This window comes from Lagenorhynchus albirostris, chromosome 20, assembly GCF_949774975.1.
Source record: "Lagenorhynchus albirostris chromosome 20, mLagAlb1.1, whole genome shotgun sequence".
In the NCBI taxonomy this organism is placed as follows: Eukaryota; Metazoa; Chordata; class Mammalia; order Artiodactyla; family Delphinidae; genus Lagenorhynchus; species Lagenorhynchus albirostris.
In genome coordinates, this window is record NC_083114.1 from 13,920,757 (window position 1) to 13,945,289 (window position 24,533).

At 44.4% G+C, this 24,533-nt stretch overlaps 1 protein-coding gene across 10 annotated transcripts in view; it reads right to left on the minus strand.

Moving 5' to 3' along the window:
* The window catches only part of VPS53 (VPS53 subunit of GARP complex), a 139,781-nt gene that overhangs the window by 81,590 nt on the left and 33,658 nt on the right, over positions 1 to 24,533 (minus strand). For all 10 annotated transcript variants that reach the window (XR_009537732.1, XR_009537731.1, XR_009537729.1 and 7 more), the window contains 6 exons: positions 21,319 to 21,434; positions 19,517 to 19,636; positions 8,860 to 8,938; positions 6,127 to 6,270; positions 5,156 to 5,298; positions 1,343 to 1,484 (listed from right to left, as the gene is read on the minus strand). Coding sequence is in view for 1 of the 10 variants with exons in the window: in XM_060135395.1 (XP_059991378.1) it covers positions 1,343 to 1,484; positions 5,156 to 5,298; positions 6,127 to 6,270; positions 8,860 to 8,938; positions 19,517 to 19,636; positions 21,319 to 21,434 (744 nt within the window). In the remaining 9 variants the exon portion in view is untranslated. The remainder of the gene's footprint in view (positions 1 to 1,342; positions 1,485 to 5,155; positions 5,299 to 6,126; positions 6,271 to 8,859; positions 8,939 to 19,516; positions 19,637 to 21,318; positions 21,435 to 24,533) is intronic.

A 24,533-nucleotide genomic window follows, 5' to 3' on the forward strand; every position in this document is an offset into this window, starting at 1 on the left:
GGAGCCTGTGCTCCGCAACAAGAGAGGCCGCGACAGTGAGAGGCCCACGTACCGCGATGAAGAGTGGCCCCTGCTCACCGCAACTAGAGAAAGCCCTCGCACAGAAACAAAGACCCAACACAGCCATAAAGAAATAAATAAATAAATTTATGTTAAAAAAAAAGGAATAATGAGGAGGAGGAGGAGGAGGGGGGGGAGGGAGAGGGGAGGGGAGGGAGGGGGGAGGGGAGGGAGGAGGAGGGGAGGGAGGGGGAGGGGAGGGGGAGGGGAGGGGGAGGGGAGGGAGAGGGGAGGGGGAGAGGGAGGGAGGGAGGGGGAGAGGGAGGGAGGGAGGGAGGGGGAGAGGGAGGGAGGGGGAGAGGGAGGGAGGGGGAGGGAGAGGGAGGGAGGGAGGGAGGGGGAGAGGGAGGGAGGGGGAGGGAGAGGGAGGGAGGGAGGGAGGGAGGGGGGAGGGAGGGGGAGAAAGTTTGGAAGTCACTGTTTGGGCCATCTCCCTCATTTAAAAAAAAATTGAAAAATAATGTTGTTAGACTATGTAAAAGCAAAGTTTAAAAAGTATGTGAATGCATTTTTATAAGAAAAATTCAAACGAATTACCAGAATAAAATGAAAAAAAAAATTCTTTGCTTCTCTACCTAGTCTCACTCCAATTTCCTTTCCCCAGAGACATCCATCCACTGTTATCATTTCCAGATCTTTTTCTTACCTATTTACATATATAAACATGCTTCTCACACAAATGGAATTATACCATATATACTGGGCTGCAGCTTACATTTTGTACCTAATATATGTGAGAGGTTTTCTTTCTATGACAGCACATCTAGATCTATCCCCCATTCTACCACTTTCAAACTGCTATACCTATTCCACAGCATGAATTTACCATATTTTATTTAACTATTCTTCAGTGATGAACATTGTAGAAATCGCCAACGTTTTCTGCTTTTAAGGCTGCAGTTCACCTCTTTCTTGGTACATTTCCTCTAAACATATCCTAATTGTACTAAAACTCAAGAGTTGATAATGTAATAAGGTATTTGTGACTGAATAAGTGAGGCCTCTGTGACTCACAGAATTACTAGTCTTTAAAATGGGGCCTATCCTTAGACAAAATGATGACAGGACATTCTAGAAACATGAAGTACTGCATAATAGACAAACAATAAATCCATACAGAGTATCCTGTATGACTATTTGCACAAATTCAGCAAAATCCCGGGGATGGGGGATTAAGCACTTGAGCCAATGGATGGAACCACCACAGTGTGAAAGACTGAAGTGAAGCCCACCCACCCAGGCCACTGATTTCCTGGTCCAGTCTCCCTTAGGACCGTCTTACCAGAGTTCCATCTGTCAGGGTACACCCGGAGAAGCGTTTTGCAAGAAACCCCTCAAAGTTAGTCGTTCTCTGAATAGCAAAGAGAAGCAATTTCACTTCAATTTCCTTAGCTCTGGTACGCATGATCTTGGCCAGTTCTGTCCTTCAAATTAAAGATATAGGAATGTTGTCAAACAAACTGATCATTCAAGATAAGACAAAGTAAGTGGCTTTAGCGTATATTATTAAAAAAAAAAGTATGTGGTCATTTCAAAACCTGACATCTATCACTAACTAAGTTTAATGCCCAGGGAATAGAAATACATATCCTAAGTAACAATTTTTAGATGAAATTATCCACTAGTCAAAAAAAAAACCTCAAGGATTATGGACATCAATTTGTTTACATGGGTACTACAATTTTTATCTTTAAACTTTTCAATAATTTGTTAATAATATATACGAAGCATTTACTCAGTATTTTATAAAAATGCATATATTCTATATAATTTCACAAGTCATTAAGTACTGAATTACAAAGCCCTCCCTTTTCCAGAGAGCTCAATAATCACCTCTTCCACCATACAGCAGGAGCCCTGGAAAGAGACGTGAGAGACGGGAATCCCCATGTGAAAAGTGACATGTACATGTCTGGGTGGTTCCTGCCTGTGAAGCTTACGTGACACTCAAGTGTCCCGTCTCGGAATGTTAAGTGGTAAGGGAGCAGTAACACAAGAGTTCTTAGTAAGCACTGAGCTATGGGTCATCTTTCCTCATAAATAAGTGACAAAAACCAAATAAAGAGTCTCTGAATTTATTTAACAATTATGTATCTGTAGGATTTTAGCCAAAATTCGAATAATGAAAGCTTGGCAGCAACACTGCCATTAGCTGACGGAATAGCAGCAGATGTGTTGGCTTTTGGGTACTCCCAGTCTCCTGCGGACTTCATTTTTCACAGAAAATGAATTTTGCAAGTCACTGAACTGGAGGCTAAAGCGAATTATTTATCAATTTCTCAAGGAATTCACTCTTTCTTTGCTAATCAGGACTTAGAAAGTCATAACCACAATCAACCTTGAATCAGTACAAAAAGGTTATCTAAATCCAGTGGCAAATGTGTTTCTGAAAACCACCACCAGAAAGAATGTACAGCACCAAGGGTGAACCCTAATGTAAACTACAGACTCTGCTTGGTAATGATGTGTCAGTGTAGGTTCAGTGATTGTAACACAGGGTACACTCTGGTCGGGGATGTTGATAATGGGGGAGGCTATCTGGAGGGATGGGGCAGCAGGGGGTATATGGGAAATCTCTGTATCTTCCTCTCAATTTCGCTGTGAACCTAAATCTACTCTAAAAAAATAAAGCCTATTAAAAAAAAAAAACAACAGCCAAAATCCCTTAAGAAATCCCCACACCCCCACAATGTGCCCTTAAAGCATACAACTTGACTGTACCTATGATTTTAAGAGAGATGACTACCATGAATTACTATAAGGTGGTTCAGTTATGCTTAGATATGGGACTTTTTAAAAAATTAACTTGGAGTTGGGACTTCCCTGATGGTCCAGTAGGTAAGACTCAGCGCTCCCAACGCAGGGAGCCCGGGTTCGATCCCTGGTCACGGAACTAGATCCCGCATGCATGTCACAACTAAGAAGTCCGCATGCCACATGCGGCAACTAAGACTTGACGCACCCTAAATAAATATTTTTTAAAAATAAATTAATAAATAAATTAACTTGGGGCTTCCCTGGTGGCGCAGTGGTTAAGAATCCGCCTGCCAATGCAGGGGACACGGGCTGGAGCCCTGGTCCGGGAAGATCCCACATGCTGCGGAGCAACTAAGGCCGTGCGCCACAACTACCGAGCCTGCACTCTAGAGCCCATGCTCCGCAACAAGAGAAGCCACCGCAATGAGAAGCCCACGCACCACAACAAAGAGTAGCCCCTGCTCGCCGCAACTAGAGAAAGCCCACACGCAGCAATGAAGACCCAACATGGCCAAAAATAAAATAAATAAATTTATAAAAAATAAAAAAATAAATTAAGTAACTTGGAGTTAATGTAACTGTGCACTATTAGAAGGGACTACATAACCAATAAAAGCCCGTTGCCACCACTGTTGTGGTAAAGCTGCAAGGAAAGAATAAAAACTTTTGACTCTAGCTTTGTCAATGGATATGTTGATCTATACTTCTTGGGCTTTAATTCTTTGATATAAAGAGATTATCTGGGACTTAGCTGGTGATGCAGTGGTTAAGAATCCACCTGCCAATGCAGGGGACATGGGTTCGAGCTCTGATCTGGGAAGATCCCACATGCCACAGAGCAACTAAGCCCATGCGCCACAACTACTGAGCCTGCGCTCTAGTGCGCACGAGCCACAACCAATGAGCCCATGTGCCACAACTACTGAAGCCCGCGTGCCTAGAGCCCGTGCTCCACAACAAGAGAAGCCATGGCAATGAGAAGCCCACGCACCGCAACAAAGAGCAGCCCTTGCTCGCCAAAACTAGAGAAAGCCTGTGGGCAACAACAATGACCCAATGCAACCAAAAATAAACAAACAAACAAACAAACAAATTTTTTTTAAAAAAAGAGAGACTATCTGGCCCTGGGCTACACTCATTGAAAGTGAAGTCAGGATGAATGAGAGAAGGTCTTTAAAATGCTTAGAACACTCAGATGCCAATAATATTAACTATACAAAGACTATAAACACTGTATTAGGGGTGGGAAATGTTCTCAACAACTATTTCCTGAGTGTCTACTATGTCACTGAAGTAGATATTGCCCCTGTCCCTCTGGAACCACCTACCCAGCAAGTAGAAAAGCAGAACAGGGCTTCCCTGGTGGCACAGTGGTTAAGAATCCACCTGTCAATGCAGGGGACACAGGGTTTGAGCCCTGGTCCGGGAAGATCCCACATGCTGCAGAGCAATTAAGCCCACGCACCACAACTACTGAGCCTGAGCTCTAGAACCTGCATGCCACAACTACTGAAGCCCATGTGCCTAGAGCCCGTGCTCCACAACAAGAGAAGACACCGCAATGAGAAGCCTATGCACCGCAATGAACAGTAGTCCCCGCTCGACCCAACCAAAGAAAGCCCGCATGTAGCAACGAAGACCCAATGCAGCCATAAATAAATAGATAAACAAATAAATTTATTAAAAAAAAAAGAAAAGCAGAACAATGATGGATGTATTCTCATTGCACATTGATATAGGTGATACAGACACCTGGGAAAATGTGGGGCACTGAACCACTACAGGGAAATCTGGTTGATGAACTTTTAGTTGATTAAGAAGGCAGGCTGTTCAAGGCAAGGGCGAGGCTATAGGAAAGTCCTAGAGCAAAGATAAGAGCAGACATAGCTGCTGTGTTGGGTATATTTTACTCTTAAGGCAAAACAAACACAAATACAAGTGCTCTGGCTACAATCTACTGGCCCAGGGCTTCTCATGTAACCTTTTCCATGTCTCCTTATCAAGTGTTTACCTTGCCTTCACATAATGCTCTCTCCTCTAGGGCTGGAACTCTAAAGTTGGAGAAGGTGGGATATAGCTACAGCTGGAGTTTGGGACTTGGTTTTGGGTATATAAAATCTGACTTTCAAAAGGAAAGGAGTTCTCTGAGGGGAGTCCAGCACAGGTGAAGACATTCTCATTAAAATGATGACTTTCAAACAAACAAACCAAAAAAGGTGGGAGTAGTACCAAAGCCACAAGACAACACGGAGCCTGTAGAGCCTGGGGGATTGGTTTCAATCAACTGGTTTCAACTGATTCCAATCAACACCAAAACCAGTAGAGAGTTGGCATCTACCTTGTGACGTGGCAAAATTCTACTGCAATCCTCTCCGCCATGTACCACTCTCGCGGGAACATCCGGCCGTATTTCTCCTCGTAGTCCACAAGCTGGCGCTTGATCCAGGCATAGCGCCGGTCAATTTTGTCCAGCCAGGCAACCTTGGGGAGGCAGGGAACAAAATCCACCCCACTGCTTAGAAGTAGTATTGACAGTTCAAGGAAATAAGCAAAAACATAGAAGAACCAACAAAAACAAAACCAATTTCTCACAGTTTCAGAGTCTAGGCTACTTTTTTTTTACTTGATCTAGAGGTTCTTAACCTGGGGTCTATGATTGGGCTTCAGGGTTCTACAAACTTCCTGAAACTGTATGCAAAGTTTTATGCATAGGCGCATTTTTGGGGAGAAGATCTGTAGCTCTCATTAATTTCTCCAAAGGGTCAGTGACCCCAAAATGGTTAAGAATTGCTGAACTGTACAGTCAGCCCCTAGGATTCATGGTCCAAAAATCAACATTTTAAGACAGTAACACTAATAAAATATAAATCACAGACTTGAGAGCAATCAATTTTCAATAAAATTCAAACGTAATAGGGCTTGCCTGGTGGCGCAGTGGTTAAGAATCTCCCTGACAATGCAGGGGACACGGGTTCGATCCCTGGTCCAGGAAGATCCCACATGCCGCGGAGCAATTAAGCCCGTGCACCACAACTACTAAGCCTGCACTTTAGAGCCTGCGTGCCACAACTACTGAGCCTGCAAGCCACAACTACTGAAGCCCGAGCGCCTAGAGCCTGTGCTCCGCAACAAGAGAAGCCACCGCAGTGAGAAGCCTGCGCACTGCAACGAAGCGTAGCCCCCAATAGCCGCAACTAGAGAAAGCCCATGTGCAACAACAAAGACCCAATGCAGCCAAAAATAAAATAAATTTTAAAATAAACTAATAAATTCAAATGTAACATCTGATCTCCTTTGGTCAATACTTACATCTTGGTTTTCTTGAAAAAGTACTAGATACTCTGACAGATGCTGTTTAATAAACTTTTTGATGATTTCCTGCTTGATTCTGGGGTCCAAAATATTAGCAACCAGACAAGCATCTCGTAGGACATTGCTGGGTCCTCCTGGCCTCTGGAAAAACAAACAACACACACCAGTTCAAAAGCCAGAAATGACCTTTAAATCTTATGGCCTCTGACAGCTGCGGCTTCTTGTTCTACTCATGATGTTATTATTATTTCCACTCCCCTGACACTCATTCTTGTGCTGTGGATGGATATTTTAGTTACTTGTTCCTTGATGAAAGAATCATTAAGCTAGTCTGCAGTAGCCAGTATAAAAGCTACTCCATGAATCAGCAATGAGACATTTTAGAAACAGGGCCAGCAATGATGGTAGAAACTTCTGCGATCTGAACTGCAGTCGCCTTGCTGAAGAGCCTTAAGAATCAGAATGATACCAGTCTCACTCCACACATGCCAATTTTCCCTGATTCTAACCTTGGATTCCGGTTCCTAAGGTGCTATATTTGTGCCAAACAGTGTGCTGGCATTTAAAACCTAAATCCCGGTTCTAAACCACCAGCCTTGTCCCACTGATAGTCAACCATGCAGACAGGTAGCCAAAGGTAAAACATTATGATACTGGCCCCTTGACCTGAAAAAAAACAGTAGAAGTAACTATCAAGGGGCTGTATTGATACATCATGGTGGGAAGGCCTTTGTATTACTGAAGGTAACTCAGCCTCGCTGACCCTTTCTTTATAGTAACTCACTGAATGAACATGGCTGGCTGAGTGGGCTATAGCGAAAAGAACACCTGGCATCTGCTCTTGGCTTGGCTAAATAGCCACATAGCTTTGGCACAATTATTGACACTCATCTGAAATAGAAGTGAGAAAAAATAATGGACTTTAACTAGGTGATAATTAAGGGTCTTCCAAATCTTTATGACTTCTTTTTTTGTCAATTCTGTCCAATTTATCCACCTCAACTGAAGTTCAAGAGTTTCCTAAGTGTTACCTAAGCTGCCCGAGAGCTAAATTGTTAAAATTCTGACTTGCTCCGTGCTGAGTGGCTGTTCTGTTCTGTCATTCACTGAGCACCCTGACTGCTCAACTCTGGCTTCTAGATGAAAATGTTTGATCTGACAGAGAAGTCACGAAAGCCAAAACCTATGGGCTCATGGGTTCAGATTTTTTCATTTAAAAAGGACCTAATAGGTAACCTTTGGGTAATTAAAAAAAAAAATCTTTATTTCCATTTTGTGAAATAGTAATAGTAACACAAGGCCTTTAAGAGAAGTCAATAGTCATTCAGAAGGAAAAAAGAAAACTCTTAAAAAAAAGTCGCCCAGACAGAGAAAAGGGAAGCAAGTTGTTAAAGAAAACCATTTTTCACCTCATCTGCCTCGTGGAGTCTGAGAAAAAGATATAATGTAGGTCAACATTATTTTTTTCTAAATGATAAAGCTGGGTTTCATCCACATTTTTCTGAAACTTCTTAAAACCAGGGTGAACAGCAGAGTATAGTGTAGCAGGCCCTGGACTAAGAAGAGGCTAGTGTTTGTATTGTGAATACTGTACAACCCCTTTTTACAGGACAGCTTTCCAATATCCACTCTCCACACTTACAGCAAATGAATAAGGAAGATGAAGTCCACAAAGGAACGTGCTTTACACATAAAATACCTGATTGCTAGAAGTCAGCCAGAATATATGACATTAAAATCAGAGGCAGGTTTCCTGTAGAAGGTAATCTACAAAGCTGGGGCTGCTACCCCCACCTACGTCCTAAGTTTCCTTTATGAGGCGCAAAGAAAAACGATTAAGATATTTCCAGTTATTGAATTATAGAGCAGATCCAGGAAACGTTCCTTGGCTCGGTGAATGAACATATATCCCCCATCTCCACCCACCAAGTGCTGCTTGCCGGCGTGTGCTTTGGGTCACTTCTGCGCTGCACAGTTCTTTCTCCTGAAATAGCTCAAATAATAGAGGGGGAGAAAAGCTTCTGAGGGTTCTTCTCTCCCCAACACATGCAAAGCATTAAGATTATGTCTGCTATAATTTGCAGGATGGAGCTGAAGGCAGTTACCCCGGCAGTTACCCCAGCACGGTGATGGCCAAGTGAGGCAAAGCTTGTTACATGAGAAGTGTAACCAATAGCTCACAAGTGAAATACCATGGGCTTTGCAGACACAACACAAACAGCTATGCTACCAGTGAGAGCTAAAGGGATTAATCCCAAAGAACAGGATCATTAAAAGCCAGCCTCCTAACTGTGCCACTCCAAGAGTTACATAAGCCTGGGGACGTTCCTCCCAGTTGTCTCTTCACCAAACTGAAACCAAAAAGTTATGTAACGATCCTAAAAAACACTGTGGCTTGAAAAAAAATTTATTATTATTATTTTTTTAAAACATAGCCATGAGAAAAAGAAGGAATTTACCAGGCAGACATCTTGGGTTTGACACACATTAAATTAAACTGAAACAAATCCTCACTTTTTGATGCTGGGAGGACACAGATGGGGAATCAATTGTTGCTTTGGGATATTTAAAATCAAGGATGGTCTCATTACCCTGAACCTCTAGCCAACAGACGTTATGGCTGCTGGCAAACGCTTTTGGAATGGTAAATGAACAGTAACTACAGTGCGTGTGCCTCAGGCGCAAATGGTGATAATATCCAAAGACTGAAGGGAAAATGCAAAACAATACCTTGGTACCCTGGGAAGGAAATGCTTCTTCGAAATCGGCCAGGATTTGCTGTCCTAACTCGGTCTGGGCAGCCTTCACTCTGTAGGGAAAAGAGAACATATCATTGCCTGGTATAAATTTCCAAACGTCCGTAAGTAATTATGCACAGATCCGTAGGGGTTAGAACTGTTGAAGTCTTTAGGGATCATCCAGGAACGGGGGAGGGGTGGCTAGATAAGAGAGGTCACACACTAGTTAGCAGCAGGTTTATGACCAGGACGCAGGCATCGGATTCATGCTCACTACGGGTTTTCCACATCCCAAAGTCCTCCTGGGCCACCTCTCACCCGTTGTGAGGTAGTATATGTTAATCTTTACAAAATGTCATTGGGGGTAGTTATGCTGCAGGAAAGTGCTATATAATAATGCCCAAATCACATATAAATCCACTTCGGGTTACTGGTATAACTACTCTCCAGCTCCGTGGAGTACAGGATGGGAGGAGGGCTCCACAGTGCTTCAGAGTCGCTGTTTTTTCAACCCGCAAACTAACAGCAGGATCCCAAGTTTCAACAAGAGAACAAAAAGCATGTTTTCTAAAGTAAAAAAGATCCAAATGATAAAATGAACTGCTAATTGAGGGTGAAGGCCACTGAATGAAGATTTAAGTTCTCTCAGAAGACTGTGAGGATGAAAACTGAGTTATCCTGAGCATGAGTTAGAACAGGGAAGTCGGTCCTGAACACGGTGGTTTGTATGGAAGCGAGGAGCTCAAGAAATACTTGTCCGCTGAGAGGAAAGAGGAGGAAGGAGAGCAGCTGGGAGGGGAAAGGGGCTACGGGTCAGCCTCCTGTGAGGAGCTTGTCCTCCACCAGCCCCAGGAGTTGGATGCCTCCCACCAGCCATCCTCAGAGCTGGACAGCCCTGAGCCTGCGGCAAATATTTTATCTTTGCTAAAAGCACCGTAAAATAACGTTCTTCCTTTTTTGGTCTCCACCCTGTTACTTTGGAATTAACGTTATGAAGTTTCTAGAAATAGCGAACAGCTCAAAACCACAATTTCTTTGGCTACTAGGCAGTGCCTGGCGACGTACTCAGATTTTTTTTTTTTTAATGAGGGGATAGTCAGGACCCAAAACAGTTTGGTTTTTCTATGGCATAGTTATAATTATGCCTTATTCCAAATACTTTCCAGGGTTTTTCCACCATCTTCAAAACTTTTAAAACCACTATTACAGGTGGGTTTGCAGCCTCTTTAGTCACCTTCCGAGGGGGTTAGAAACGACAGAGTTAAGGCTATCACCAGAGGAGCCCCCAAGGCAGAATCAGGGCCATCCACCTACAGTTGCCCAGTGGACCACAGGAAACATTCCTTGAGTGTGAGCTCTGACAGGACAGAAGAGAACACGCTTTTGTTAAACCGTTGCCTCCAAGGTCTTATGACTCCACATAACGGGCCAGGCAGACAGACTGCCCTGGTGCCAGGTCACAAGACGGAGCTTCCAGAGCCTCAGGCCCCTCTGTTCCTCCTCTCCCCTTGGCAGCGCACAGAGAGCACAGGTTCCCTCCTAAGCCACAGGCTCATTCCTGGAGGGGGAGCTCCAGCCCCGCCAGGGACAGTCACAGTCTTATTCTCAGGGCCCCTGAGCACTTCAGTGGTAAAGATGGTCCCGGCTCTGCCTCCGTCACCCTACCCAGCCCACCATCCCCTAACTCCATATTCTTAACCAGATTTGAAATTGGGGTGCCTGAGGTAACATGGATGGACCTAGAGATGATCACACTAAGTGAAGTAAGTGAGAAGGAGAAAGACAAAAACCATATGCTAACACGTATATGTGGAATCTAAAATGACACAAATGAACTTATCTATGAAACAGAAACAGACTCACAGACATAGAGCACAGACTTATGGTTGCCAAGGGGGAGGAAGGGTCGGGGAGGGATGGATTGGGAGTTTGGGATTAGCAGATGCAAACTATTATATTGGGTAAGTTCGTCCACATTTTTCCGTAAGATCTTATGAACTTTTTTGCCAACCCAGTATATAGACTGGATAAACAACAAGGTCCTACTGTACAGCACACAGAACTATATTCAATATCCTGTGATAAACCATAATGGAAAAGAATATGAAAAAGAATGTATATACATGTATAACTGAATCACTTTACTGTACAGCAAAAATTAACACAACATTGTAAATCAACTATACTTCAATAAAATCCATTAAAAAAAAAAGAGATTGGGTGCCTGAAAAGACAGCCAAAGCCTATGGTAAATACAGAAGTACCAGGCTGTGATTTGCAGACCCCCTTGCCTTCTTCTTCAGTCCATTCCCAAGGTCACCTCTTGAGAAAGTCTAGACTTAGCTGTGCCACTGGTGAGCTACGTGTAATCCTAATTAAGCCATTTCCCCTATGTGGGCCACGACTAAGAATGGTTGTGAAATCAGAGGGTGGGGATGGAGGCCTGGACTAGATGCCTTTCAGTATCCGCTCCAATCTTGACTATTCTACCACACCCGTCTTACAGCGCTAGCTGGCAATGGCATCCATCTTTACAGGTGACTGGAAGTCGGATGTTTAATTAATGTTGGAGCAGAATAATAATAATAATAATTATAATAATATGTTTCCAAGCATAGTTCCTGAAGTATCTACCAGTGACTCAGATGAAAGAGAAACCATTTCCCTTACTGACAATAACGATGGTACCTATAAACCCAAACCATGATCCGTGTACTTTCAGGGTAAGATATGAAGAGCAGTCTTTACAATCAGTTGCCTGAGCGGGATCCTAGAAAGACGTCAACATACTTAAAAGAACACAGCTTCGGTCTCACTCCTTTATACTCCTTCCTCTTCCAAAGATGAAAAGTAAGTTCCTACTGGGAAGAGATGCAGCAACAGACTCTGTTAGCGGAGCATATATGTGAGTTCAGCTACCAAGACTTCCTAGTCATCGTTATGAAAATCAATCTACCACTACTAGAGAAGAAAGGAAATAACAATTCCTCCTGGCATCCAAATAAGCTCGGCCTGGTTGGGTGGTGACAACTCAGCGTTGACCACTCTTAGGAGATGAAAGATTCCCTGTGCTGCCCGGAAATGAAGGTGAACCAACTGCCTCCTAGCATCCTCCACGCCCTGTGACCAAGGGTTGTTCAAGGGCGCCATTCCCTAAATGTGCTTCATAAGGGGTGGCAGCAGAGGGACAGCAAACTATGAAAACCACTTAGACATTTATGGATAAAATAACCCTGGTGCTTCCAATACCTTGTGAATGACAGTCCTAAAGAAAATACCCTCAATGAGTCACAATAAACTGACCTCTCAACATACGGAGTGCCAGACACAATGGTTAGTCAGTCAGATTAGTCAGACGCTCCATCTCCAAACAGACAGAAATCTCAACCCAGAATCTTAGAATGACTCAGTGGCATGCTTTGAGATCATCAAGTACAACCCTTATACTTTCTTTTGAAACTTAAGTTCTTTCTGTCATAGTCACACAGCTAACCAGGCCTTTTCTTTCTTTTTTTTTCAAATTTTATTGAAGTACACTTGATTAGCCAGCCCTTTTCATTCTCCACTTCAGTTTCTTTGATCACTAAGCCATGTGATCCCCTCAACCTGCCAAGTACCTGTCATGTATAAGAGGTTAGAAATAGCCCTGAAAAATATGTTTCAGTTCAACGGTTTCATGGGTTTCAAGAGAATGCAAGAATCTTCCATTCTTCCTCAGGAAATACTGACTGATTACTGGACACATTTGCTTTCATGGATATCCTTAAGCCAGAGGATCTGAAATGTAAAGATGACATTAAAGAAAAAAAATCTTTCCTTCAACGCTACATTAACATTTAAGCATTTTCCAGAAGGGTAGTTGGAAGAAACAGCTATATTCAAATCAAAGCCTATGAACTTCATATGTCAAATGTACAGGCAAAGATTTCAGAACACAACCCTTTGTATGACTTCCACAGTTTACAGACAGCAAGCTATTAAGTTAGAGAACCTGAAGCAGCGTGCAGGATGTAACTCTCCTGCCTTCTCCCCTCCCCCCAAACAAACAAGCTATTTCTATCATTTCCAGATGGTTCTACTGTCACTATGTAAACATAAGGGAGGAATATTCACCAGAAATGATGCTAAAAATAAGAAGTCTGGACTTTCCTCAAACTTTTAGTACCTCTTGAAAAAGAACTGTAGTCAGACACTGGAAACGAGAGATTCCTTCCCTTCCGTTATTTTTCGTGTTACTTAATAGTATATATTCTCTGTTAATCAACACATTTTTTTTTTTTTTTTTGCAAATAGAAGTTGTGAAATGAACTAAAAGAAAAGTAAATCCTCCTGTGTTTGCAGCAACCCTACATGATAATGAATGGCTGGAGCACCAAACTATACTGATAGAATGTTATCTTTTTCTATTTCTAAGGGGAGTGTTATTACAGCAGTGATCACAAAGTTCCTTCAAATTTATAAAACCACTTCTTTGAAAACAATGTTAAAAGGCAAGGAATCCTAAAAGAGTGAATTCTCTTGTTTGTCCCTGTGGTGCTTTTTTATAACTAAAATTCAGTTCTGCCACATTCCTGCCATTCAGCAATGCCCATCTCATGGAACCAATGGGTAACCCTTCCCCACAACTCCTTGACCTCATGGTCACTGTCATGGTATGGTCTTCATCTTTTCTAATCCAGAACATAGTTCCAACCTCCAGTCTCTTGTACCTATAACCCACAAGAGTTTTACAAAATACAAATGAGACCATGCCTCTCCCCGCTTAACATCTTTTATTGTCCACAAGATGAAGAACGGATTCTTTAGCGAGGCATATAAAATCTGACTCTGCCTACCTAGACAGACTTTCACCCTCCACTGTCTCCCCAAGTACCTCGATGTTCTCTCTCTCTCTCCTATTTTCCCCCCCTCTCTTCTTGTCTTGGTGGTAAGATCCTACCCATTCTTTTAAGATCACATTAAAATTGAATTTTTCTGTGACCCCTATCCTTGACCCCTGAAGGGTCAGTCTATCAATTCCCTGCTGTGCCTGTACATATACTATATCCATCCTATACTGAAATTTTCTATTAGTGTCTCTCACAAAAATGGTGAGCACTTTGAGGGCAGAGAGTATGTGTTTCTTATCTTTGTGCCCTCAGTCCCCCAGCACAGGGCCTGGGATACAAAAGTGTGTGGTAAGTATCTATTAGTGAGTGAAGAGAAGAACAAGTGAACGGGGAAAAAAAGATCAACTCTGGATTATCAGGAGGGTAAGGGGAGGTGATGCTGCCTCTCCTCTCTCCCCCGCATCCACTGAGAGTGAGTCTGCCTTCTCCATCCAAGCTTCCTTCTTTCCTGCAGCTCACAAAGCCCCGTTTGTCTGCTCTCCTGGCTGCCTCACATCCCCAGTGTGACATGGCGATCAGCCAGCTCTGAGTGTGAAGGGTTTAGGAAGGATAAGGGAAAGGGTGGTGATTTCCCGAGTATTCCGCCAAGCTCTGTTCCAACATTCCTTAACAGTTCCTTGGCATTTCACCTCTAAGATGGCACCCTGAGCACGCAGGGTAACCCCTCCCCTTCCTGTCCCAGAAATTGAGAAATAACGAAAAGATTTTTTTTTTTTTTTTTTTTTTGCGGTACGCGGGCCTCTCACTGTTGTGGCCTCTCCCGTTGCGGAGCACAGCCTCCGGACACGCAGGCTCAGCGGCCATGGCTCACGGGACCAGCCGCTCCGCGGCATGTGGGATCCTCCCGGACCGGGGCACGAACCCGTGTCCCCTGCATCGGCAGGCGGACTCTCAACCACTGCGCCACCAGGGAAGCCCAATGAAAAGATTTTAATAAGAATCCAGAACTGGGCAAGAAAAGGAGTGGTAGACTAGAAACTCTGGTAGGAGAGGATTGAAGAAGGAAACCCCTGCCTAAAATGGCTTCTCAAAGATGAAGGACACGAGGGCAGTGGATACCAGAGCAGGAGGGGGGCCCAGGGAACCGCTGGAGGGATACGCTGGGGTCCTGCAAGAGGAGCCATGAAGCCAGTGCCCAGGTCTCACCCCTGCCTTGAGCGTTCAGCAGGAATGGGTGTGGGTCTGAGAAGCCCAGCAGGGACCAGAGGGCTGACAACATCCAGGCAGATCAGGGAGCCCTCGGGCCCAGAAGATAAGCCACCAGCATATCCCACCTGGCAGTTCCCCCAGCTCCAGCTCCACCTCACCTGAGAAGCACAGTCTGTGGCACACGTAGCCGAGCGGCACATCCCGCCTGCCCCTCACGAGCAGGTGACAGTAAAAGAGCATCTCTGATCAGAATGACAGAGAATCTCACAGCCAAGACTGAGCGATCAGCTAGAAATCACCAAATATTGGCAGAGTGCAAACACCAAGAAAGAGAGTCATCGTGCTCAGCAAACTGAAGACCTGACATCAGGGGACAGAGAGATGGAACAGGCGACTCAGAACTTTAAAACGCATATAGTTTACACTCCCTGAGAGACTTAATATGCCCATGAGAAAAGAATCAACTAGATACCCTGAAGATTAAAGTTGGATTGTTGAAATAAAAACTCAACAGCTGGGCGAAATAACAGGATGGACAAGATTGAAGAATAAATTAAAACAGGGGGGTTGAGTTGAGGAACTCAGCTTAACACAACAAAAAGATACAAGGTATTTAAAAAAATTAAGAAACAAGGCAGCAGACCTAGAAGTTCCAATATTCATGTACTAGGGATTCCACAAAGAGAGAACACAGAGAACAAAGCATAAAAACTAGTCGAAGAAATAAAGGAGAACAATTTCTTGGAATTTAAGGAACTCATGAGTCTTCAGATTAAGAATACAATTAAGGGGGCTTCCCTAGTGGCGCAGTGGTTAAGAATCCGCCTGCCAACGCAGGGGACACGGGTTTGATCCCTGGTCCGTGAAGATCCCACATGCCGCGGAGCCACTAAGCCCATGCATCACAACTACTGAGCCTGTGCTCCAGAGCCTGCGAGCCACAACTACTGAGCCGGCATGCCACAACTACTGAAGCCCACGTACTAGAGCCCGTGCTCCGCAACAAGAGAAGCCACCACAGTGAGAAGCCCGCGCGCCACAATGAAGAGTAGCCCCCGCTCGCCACAACTCGAGAAAGCCCGTGTGCAGAAACAAAGACCCAACACAGCAAAAAATAAATTAATTCATTAAGATACAATATTAAAAAAGAAAAGAATACAATTAAGTACAGAGCAACATGAATGAAAAGAGACCCATGTCCTAGTAAAATTCCTGATTCTCCCATCCCGAAATCTCAAATGCTTCCAGAACAAAATTAATTATTTTATAGATTATTTTATAAAGGAATAAGAATGAGATGGACTTCAGATTTTTAATAGGCACCAGACGATAGATTTGCTTAGTCTACACTACAACAGCCACAAGGTGGAAGCAACCCAAGTGTCCATCAACAGATGAATGGACAAACAAAATATAGTCTACATGCACAATAAAATATCCAGCCTTAAAAAGGAATGAAATTCTGATAAATGATATGACACGAATGAACCTGAAAACGTACTAAATGAAATAAGCCAGGCAGAAAAGGACAAATAGTGTATGATTCCAAGTATATGAGGTACCGAGAATAAGCAAATTCATAGATAGAAAATAGAACACAGGTTACCAGAAGCAGGGAAGAGGAGGCAATGAGTGTTATTATTTAATGCATACAAAGTTTCTGTCTGGGGTAATAAAAAAGTTTCGGAAATAGAGTGGTAATGGTTGTACGATACTGTGAATTTATTGATACTTAATGCTACGAAATTGTACATTAAAAAATTATTAAAATGGTAAATTTTATGTAACGTATATTTCAACACAATTTTTAAAAAGGAAAAAAAATAAGTAGGCAACATGAATAGACCAATTACCATTGAAGAAACTGAAAGGACAAAGATCTGCCTTGAAAACAGGTGACACACCTACATAGTTTTGCAGGCAAGATCTGCCAGATCTGACAAAGGACTAGTATCCAGAATACATAGAGAACTCCTACAAATCAATAAGGAAGGGATAACTAACTCAGTAGACAAACAGACAATGGATATAAACTGGCATTTCACAGAGGAAATGCAAATGGCCTATAATCAAGTGAAAAGAAACTAATCTCACTAGTTAACAGAGATATGAAAATGAAAGGAACTAGGTACCATTTTTCATCCATCAGATAAATGAAAAGGAAAACTGACAATACCAAGTGTTGTTGAGGATATGGGGAAATGGGTACTCACACGCTATGCAGATGGTACTATAAATAAATAAAGCCTCTTTGGAGGGCAAAGGGGCAGCAGTTATTAAAATTTTAAATGCACGTGACCTATCACCCAGAATCTATCCTAGAGAAATACTTGCAGATGTGCAAAAGGGAGTATATTTTTTCAATTAGAAGCAGTCTAGTGATATGAAAATGGTTAAATAATCTGTGGTATGGGACTTCCCTGGTGGTGCAGAGGTTAAGAATCCACCTGCCAGTGCAGGGGACACGGGTTCAAGCCTTGGTCCGGGAAGATCCCACATGCCACGGAGCAATTAAGCCCGTGCGCCATAACTACTGAGCCTGCTCTCCAGAGCCCGCGAGCCACAACTACTGAGCCCATGTGCCACAACTACTGAAGCCTGCGCGCCTAGAGCCCGTGCTCCGCAACAAGAGGAGCCACCGCAGTGAGAAGCCCGCGCACTGCAACCAAGAGTAGCCCCCGCTCGCCACAACCAGAGAAAAGCCCGTGCGCAGCAATGAAGACCCAACTCAGCCAAAAATAAATAAATAAAATAAATTTTAAATCTGTGGTATGTTATACTACAGAATTCTATGCATCTGTTAAAAGGAATGAGATAGGTTTGTATACACTGATGTGGAAAAACCTCTAGAATACACTGCTAAGCTAAAAACAAAGAGAAAGTTTCAGAATGAAGCATACAGTATGAGATCATTTATTTAAAACAAAACAAAGCAAAATAAACCCACAATCTAAAACTACAGATTTATTTAAATGCACAGAAAAAAATCTGGAGGATAAGCATTAAATTGATAATAGTAACTACTTCTATGGGTAGCACTGGGGTGTGAGGTATAGTTAAAGAGGACTTAAGTTTCATCTGTATGTTGACTTTTTTCTAATAAAGAAAATGTATACGTGTATTACTTATATAATTAGAAATAAAGTAACTTAGAAAACAAGAGGCCTGCAGCCATCAGGCCTCATGAGAAAGCAGAGTTGAAAATGATGGCTCCTGCTGAGTAACGGCCCCTTCGTTTCCTCTTTCTTGCAAAAAAAAGGTTGTGATCCATCAATTTTGACTGTCTCTTAGTATTTTCCCTGCTGCTACTTCTAACAGAAAAGGCATTAAATTCCCCACCCCTATCTTCCTCCAGATCCTCATCTTCCTTCTCTTTAAGCATCTGCCTTTCTTTCTACTGGCTCTGAATCTAGGATTAAAACTCAACAGAATAGGAAGGAAAGAACAAATTTAAAGAGGCTAAGTCATCATTCTGTCACATCTGAAGTTCAAGGGCAGACTGTATTTGCAAAGACTACCACAGTGATCTCTCATCCCACGTGCTCTTCGTTTTTTATTATTATTTAATAATACTTTAAAAAATAATTTATTTAGTTTTGGCTGCATTGGGTCTTCGTTGCTGCAGGCTTTCTCTAGTTGCAGTGAGCGGAGGCTACTCTTCGTTGCTGTGCACGGGCTTCTCGTTGCAGTGGCTTCTCTTGTTGCGGAGCATGGGCTCTAGGCACACGGGCTTCAGTAGTTGCAGCACATGGTTTCAGTAGTTGTGGTTCACGGGCTCTACAGCACAGGCTCAGTAGTCGTGGCGCACGGGCTTAGTTGCTCCACGGCATGTGGGATCTTCCCGGACCAGGGATCGAACCCATGTCCCCTGCATTGGCAGGAGGATTCTTAACCACTGCGCCACCAGGGAAGTCCCCCACGTGCTCTTTATACCAATGGGGCTTTGACACTCCTCCCGTTGGGAGTGGCGGAGGCTATATCCCTTCCTCTTGAATCCTGACAGGCTTGTGACTACAGAAACGACTCTCTGTGGCTTCTAAGACCTGGTTCTCTTGGCATGCTCATTCATGGGCCCCAGCACCACCTCACCATGAGGAAGCCCAAGCAGCCCAGGGAGGACAACCCAGCTGAGCTCGCAGCTGACAGCAAGCACCCATCTGCCAACCATGAGATTAAACCAACGGATCCTCCAGTCCCCTGTGGAGCCACCCCAGCTGATGCTGCACGGAGCAGAGATGAGCTGTCCCTGCTGGGCCAGCCACATTACACGAGCGAAATAACTGTTGTCATCAGCCACTAAGTCCTGGGTTTTGTTGGTTTGTTACAAGGAAGCAGACAACTGGAACAGCTTCCCTCACGAACGTGGGCTTGGTTCACTCCAGTGCACCAGGCCAGCAACTATCTAACACAGGTAGTGTTAGAAGACATGGTAAGGAGGTGGTGAGGGGACATAGAGGGGACGTCTGCAACAGGCAGAGTCAGATCAGGTGAGCTCTGAGGCTCCTTCCCACAGGGAGACTGTACAATGAACATCCTGAGCTGAGTGCTTACGCACTTCCCAGCACCACCTTCTCTTAAAAGGGAAGGTCGTTTTCTCCAATGACATTTTACCTTTCAGAAAGCTGCCGGATCTGTGGAATTCCCATATATTTGTGGAAGTGCTCCAGAACATTCATTACGCCCTGAAGAAGATTAGCAACTTCTCCATACTGCCTTCTCCTGGTCATGGCTCTGAAAGGAAGTAGGAAGTTGAGGACTCCAGAAAAACACTAAGGACACAAGATACAGATATGGACCAACCTACTCTCGGCTCTAAAACAGACATCAACTCAACTTAATAAGCATTTCCTGAGCACTGAATATATATGGTGCTGTGCACTGGGGGAGAAAAAAAATAAGACCAGGTCCAAATCCTTAAGGGAACATGAGTTAGTAAGGGAGAGCAACAGGACACATCTAAGCAGTACCAAGTAGGATGAATGGAGCTCTAAGCAGAAGTCCAAGTTATGTGCTCTGGGACGTAGAGAAGAATGTGTGAGTGATGGAGTCTCCCTGGGTGGGGGAAGGGGAATCTGGGAAGACTGTGGATTTGGGGTTTGGGATTTGGGTTGGGTATTATGGATCAGTTGGCTTTTGACAGAGAGCAGGGGTCGGGATGTTATTATTTGAGGGTTACGGCGTTTGAGCAAACCAAACATATCTCAGGACACAACAAAGAGCATGTATATGCGCTTACATGTTAACTCAAATCTGTAGACTTTAAGCCAATGTTAAGCAACTCTGTGTATGTTTAGGTATGTTTAGGTTCCCTGCTGCTAAGGTTAATGAAGCTTAAATAAAAGGATGCTGATAAAATCAAGTTACACACAGCAAGGAAGGAACAAACGATTAGATTTGAAATTTTCATTAGGATTGGGTTTTTTAATTAAACGTATCATTTATGACTTCCTTTACAAGGCATTTAAAAAGACAGGCTCAAGTTCAAGCCAAGGAGTTACGTTGCTATCACTGCCTGGTCTGCTGGTTTGTTGGAAAGCACTGAGCACCTGGGGAAAGGGACAAGGACACTGCTCTTCCAGTCTCCTATGGGCCTGCTGTCCTCTCCGATCACTGCTCACAGGAGAACAGGCCAGGGCTCACTGAAGACCATGCAATCTCTGGGAGAGACCAGGAAGGAGTCTGTCCCCTGTTTCCCCCAACTTTGGACACTGTGTCTAAATTCCTATGGAGGTGCTCTTTCTTTATCCACACATGAGATTACACTGAGGCTGGGACAGGGGCAATTCTCATGAGACAGACCACAAAAGTGAACAGGAATATCAGCATCTTCTAGGAAAGGAGGCCTTTGGGCTGCTTCATTGTGGTCAATAACCAACTCTTCCTTTTAATACTGTTTCTCATGTTCTCATGTACCATTCCCTATAGTTCCCCTACAAGCCAAACAGAAAGCTTCTGCCTTTGGACAAGTGGGTGGAAAAAAAAAGAAAGAAGTGGGTACAAGGATCTGTTTCCATAAGGCATGTTCAACGACAGTGCAACTGAGCCCAACATAAGCGGGAAAACTTGCCAACGCGCAGGCTGGGGGCATGATTACAGCCCTACACTGCCTCGTCAGCCTCCGTGGTAGAGATCTACCACATGGAAATGACCTGTGCTCTTGAAGTCATTCTCCACATGCTTTTTGGGCCCCTTCAGACTCACCTGCCCCTCACCTCAAAGTCTCGGGTGTCTGTTACACGTTGAGCACCTGAGGGCACAAAGCCAAAGTGGTGACTAAACATCTGAGACCGCTTTGCAGGAAGTGGGCCAGGATGATGAGACTCTCCTGGCTGAGAAGTAAATAAACCTACAGTGCCATCTCCTCTGATACATTTATTTCCCGTGGACCTGAAAGGGACCGCTGACGTGCTTACTCGAGGGAATCAACGCCGCCCGCCAGCATGTGCAGGTGGTTCAGCGTCGTGATCGAGGTGGTCAGGTGGCGTTTGGCGTGATCTAACTGCTTGATGTCGCGGGTGATTTCCTTCACCTAAACAGTGAAAAACCACAGGAGAAAAAGGAGGAGGGTTAAAACAGACGTCAACCGGTCTGCCAGTGGCCTCCGGAGAAAATAATGCAAACGAAATAGGGACAAACATACCTCGCGTTAGCCCTCGGAGAAAACACAGGTGTCCTCCCAATACACACTCAAAATAATTTCCAATCAGCCCGTTTACATTTAATTGGGCATTTCTTCAGCAGACTTTACCCAGGGTTACAAAATCCTCAGTTGTGAGAATGAAATGAACTTTATTCTTCACCCCAAGTAAAGAGGAGTGAGCCACATGGTGACTGAGTATGGAGCACACGGTGTCTGGCAGCCAAGGACACCGATCTCCTCCTGAACAAGGTCAGGGAAGTATGCCTTCTGGCACCGGGGTTACTAGGTTCCATACAAAATGGATAGCAGAGTATGACTCAGCTAATTCTATTGAGATGGGCTTTATTCGTGGATCTACGGCTTATTATCCGGTCTCCAGATTTCTCCTCAAATCTCAAGAAGACTGAAATGTAACCCCCGCAAAGTAAGCTTAACATGACATCATTAAGAGCAGAGCCTTCAGGGAGACAGATGGCCATCAGGGGAGTAAAATTCCAACAGTGTTGATCCAGCGGGTCCAAGAGAAAGGAACTCTGTAGCTGGGAACGTAAGTATATTTAAGTCACTAGAAAAGTACATTCAGTAGTGAGGTGGAAACAATTCTCCACCTTTACTAACACCCAGGCGGACTCTTCCACTAAACTGCCTGAGTCCATGCTGAACAAGAAACTTTCTGAAGAGCAATTAGGTTCCCCAGGTTCTATGACACCCGGAGGGAAGGGAGCGCCCTGGATACCAGGCACAAACATCCTAGTTACTGGAAACATAGGTCTCCCATTAAAAGTGAAAAAGGCCGGTAGTGAGTTAAATTCACATGACCTGATTTTTTAGAGTTTGATCATCCCGGGTAGAGTTATGAAGTAAAGGTCACGACCTGTACAGCTGAGATCCACACCTACAAAGCCGCAAGGCTGACCTGGATCCTAGCAGAGAAAGCCTCTTTCACGGGGACTTGGCCCATCAAGCCTGCTCTCTGTGTGACCCTCAGGCCACCAAAATGTCTCTATTTCTGTCGTGGGGGTTTGGGGAAGAGGTGAAGAACCTACCACACCTTTACCAAATAACTGAGTTTGGGGGGAAAGACGATCAAGACTGATATAATAAACTAGATATAGGAGTTCGGCCTTATAATCTAATTACCCTTCCAACTCTGAAATAAATCATCATTCTCTTTCCCATCAAAAAAAAAAAATCCCTGTACTTCTTCCTGGGTTCCTTAGCTCCAGCACTAGCATCAGGGGTCTTCAACTACTGTGTTAAAAGTCAGCGTCATCTACCAGTCTTCTCATTCCTGCAGGTCCTGCATCATTAGTCAGTCATTAAATCCGGAACATTCTTCCTCTGCCTCATCTCAAGACTCTGTCCCTTCTGCTCCTCCTCCGGGCCCTCGCTGCTTTGCACCGGAGCTCACTGGTCCCTTCACTCCCAGTGTTCCCCATCTCTCCCCATCACACACCCTGTGCTTCCCTAGACAAACCCAACTTCTTGTTATTCCCCAAATAAAGCCCTTAATGGCAGCTCACGCAAGTGGCGCTCAGGCCACACCGGTTCGCCAGACCGGTTCGCAAAACAGAATGCTGGTCGTTAATTTACCTTAACTGTTACCCCTGGGCAGCCAAAAAAGGACAGAACAGGACATGGCAGGTTTGGGAGTCAGACAGTTCTCAGATTGAATCTTGGCTCTTTCACTCACGGACTCGGTGTCCTAGACCAAGTGGCTTAGCCTCACTGAGTCTCAGTTTCCTCACTGATAAAATGGTCAATCATAAAAATAATAATGAGAGTAAAACCGAGTTCGTAAGGCTGTTGTGAGGGCAAAGTTAGACCACTTGTATAAAGGAACGGGCACAGTGCTTGGCACAGTGAAAGAGCTCCACAAATATCCTCTTCTTCCCTTTAGCAAAGCACCGTCTGGGGAAGCAGACTGCTTTTTTTTTTTTGGCCACACCACATGGCTTATGGGATCTTAGTTCCCCGACCAGGGATCAAACCCACGCCCCCTGCACTGGAAGCGCAGAGTCCTAACCACTGGACCGCCAGGGAAGTCCCAGACTGCTTTCAAATAAAACATCTACTGGCGTTAGGAGCGGTCTACTCAGACTGTTATTGCATCCCCCCTCAGCTTCAAGAGGGAGCATGGTCCAGACTAGCAGATCAGAATCCTAAGTGCTCATGAACCTCCACAATTCTGTGATGTACACACAAATATTACCTCCACTTCACAGAGAGGCAGCTGAGGTACAGAGGGGGTAAGTGACTTGCTTACGGCCCCCAGGGAGGAAGGAGAGAGGGTGGATCTGAAGGCAGGCGGTCTGACGTCAGAGGCCATGCTGCTCACTAATGGTATCCAACTGTCCCCTCTCCCACCCCACCGCCCCATGCCCTCCGCTGAAGGCAGGCCCGCCCCCGCCGCCTTCCACAGCCTGTCCAGTCTTGCCAAATGGCCACTGAAGAGAACTGAAGGGTCCATGGGAGTGTGACCTCGGATCTGTTCCTGAGTAGATTATAATAAGATGTAGGCAGAGAAGTCTGGGAGGGTTTAGGAGTTTTTATAACCAAAACGAGTAGGGGGAAAAGAATGACATTAATAATAGCTTTCATTCATTAAGCAACTAACCCCAGCCCAGTACTATGCTCTGTGCTCTTCATACGTTTAATTCTTACAACATCCCTTTGAGGTAGTTATTATTCTTATTAAGAGTGGAAGAAACTGGCGGGCCTCTCGGTCAGTGGAGGTCCCTGAACACATCACCCGAGGGCAGCACTGCGTAGAGGGAGAGTTTACTCAAGCCCCTCAGCACGTATCACAGGCAGGATGCGGCCCACCTCCCAGATCCAGGTCCAGTTTTCAAGCAATGCCAAGTTACATGTCATACATCTGAACTGAGAAACACGTGATATAAACAAATGCTAGAGAAAGGAATCCAAAATGACTAGGAAACTATTTTGGGGAAAGGAGAAGAAGAGAACTTTCCCTGTTTAAAAACA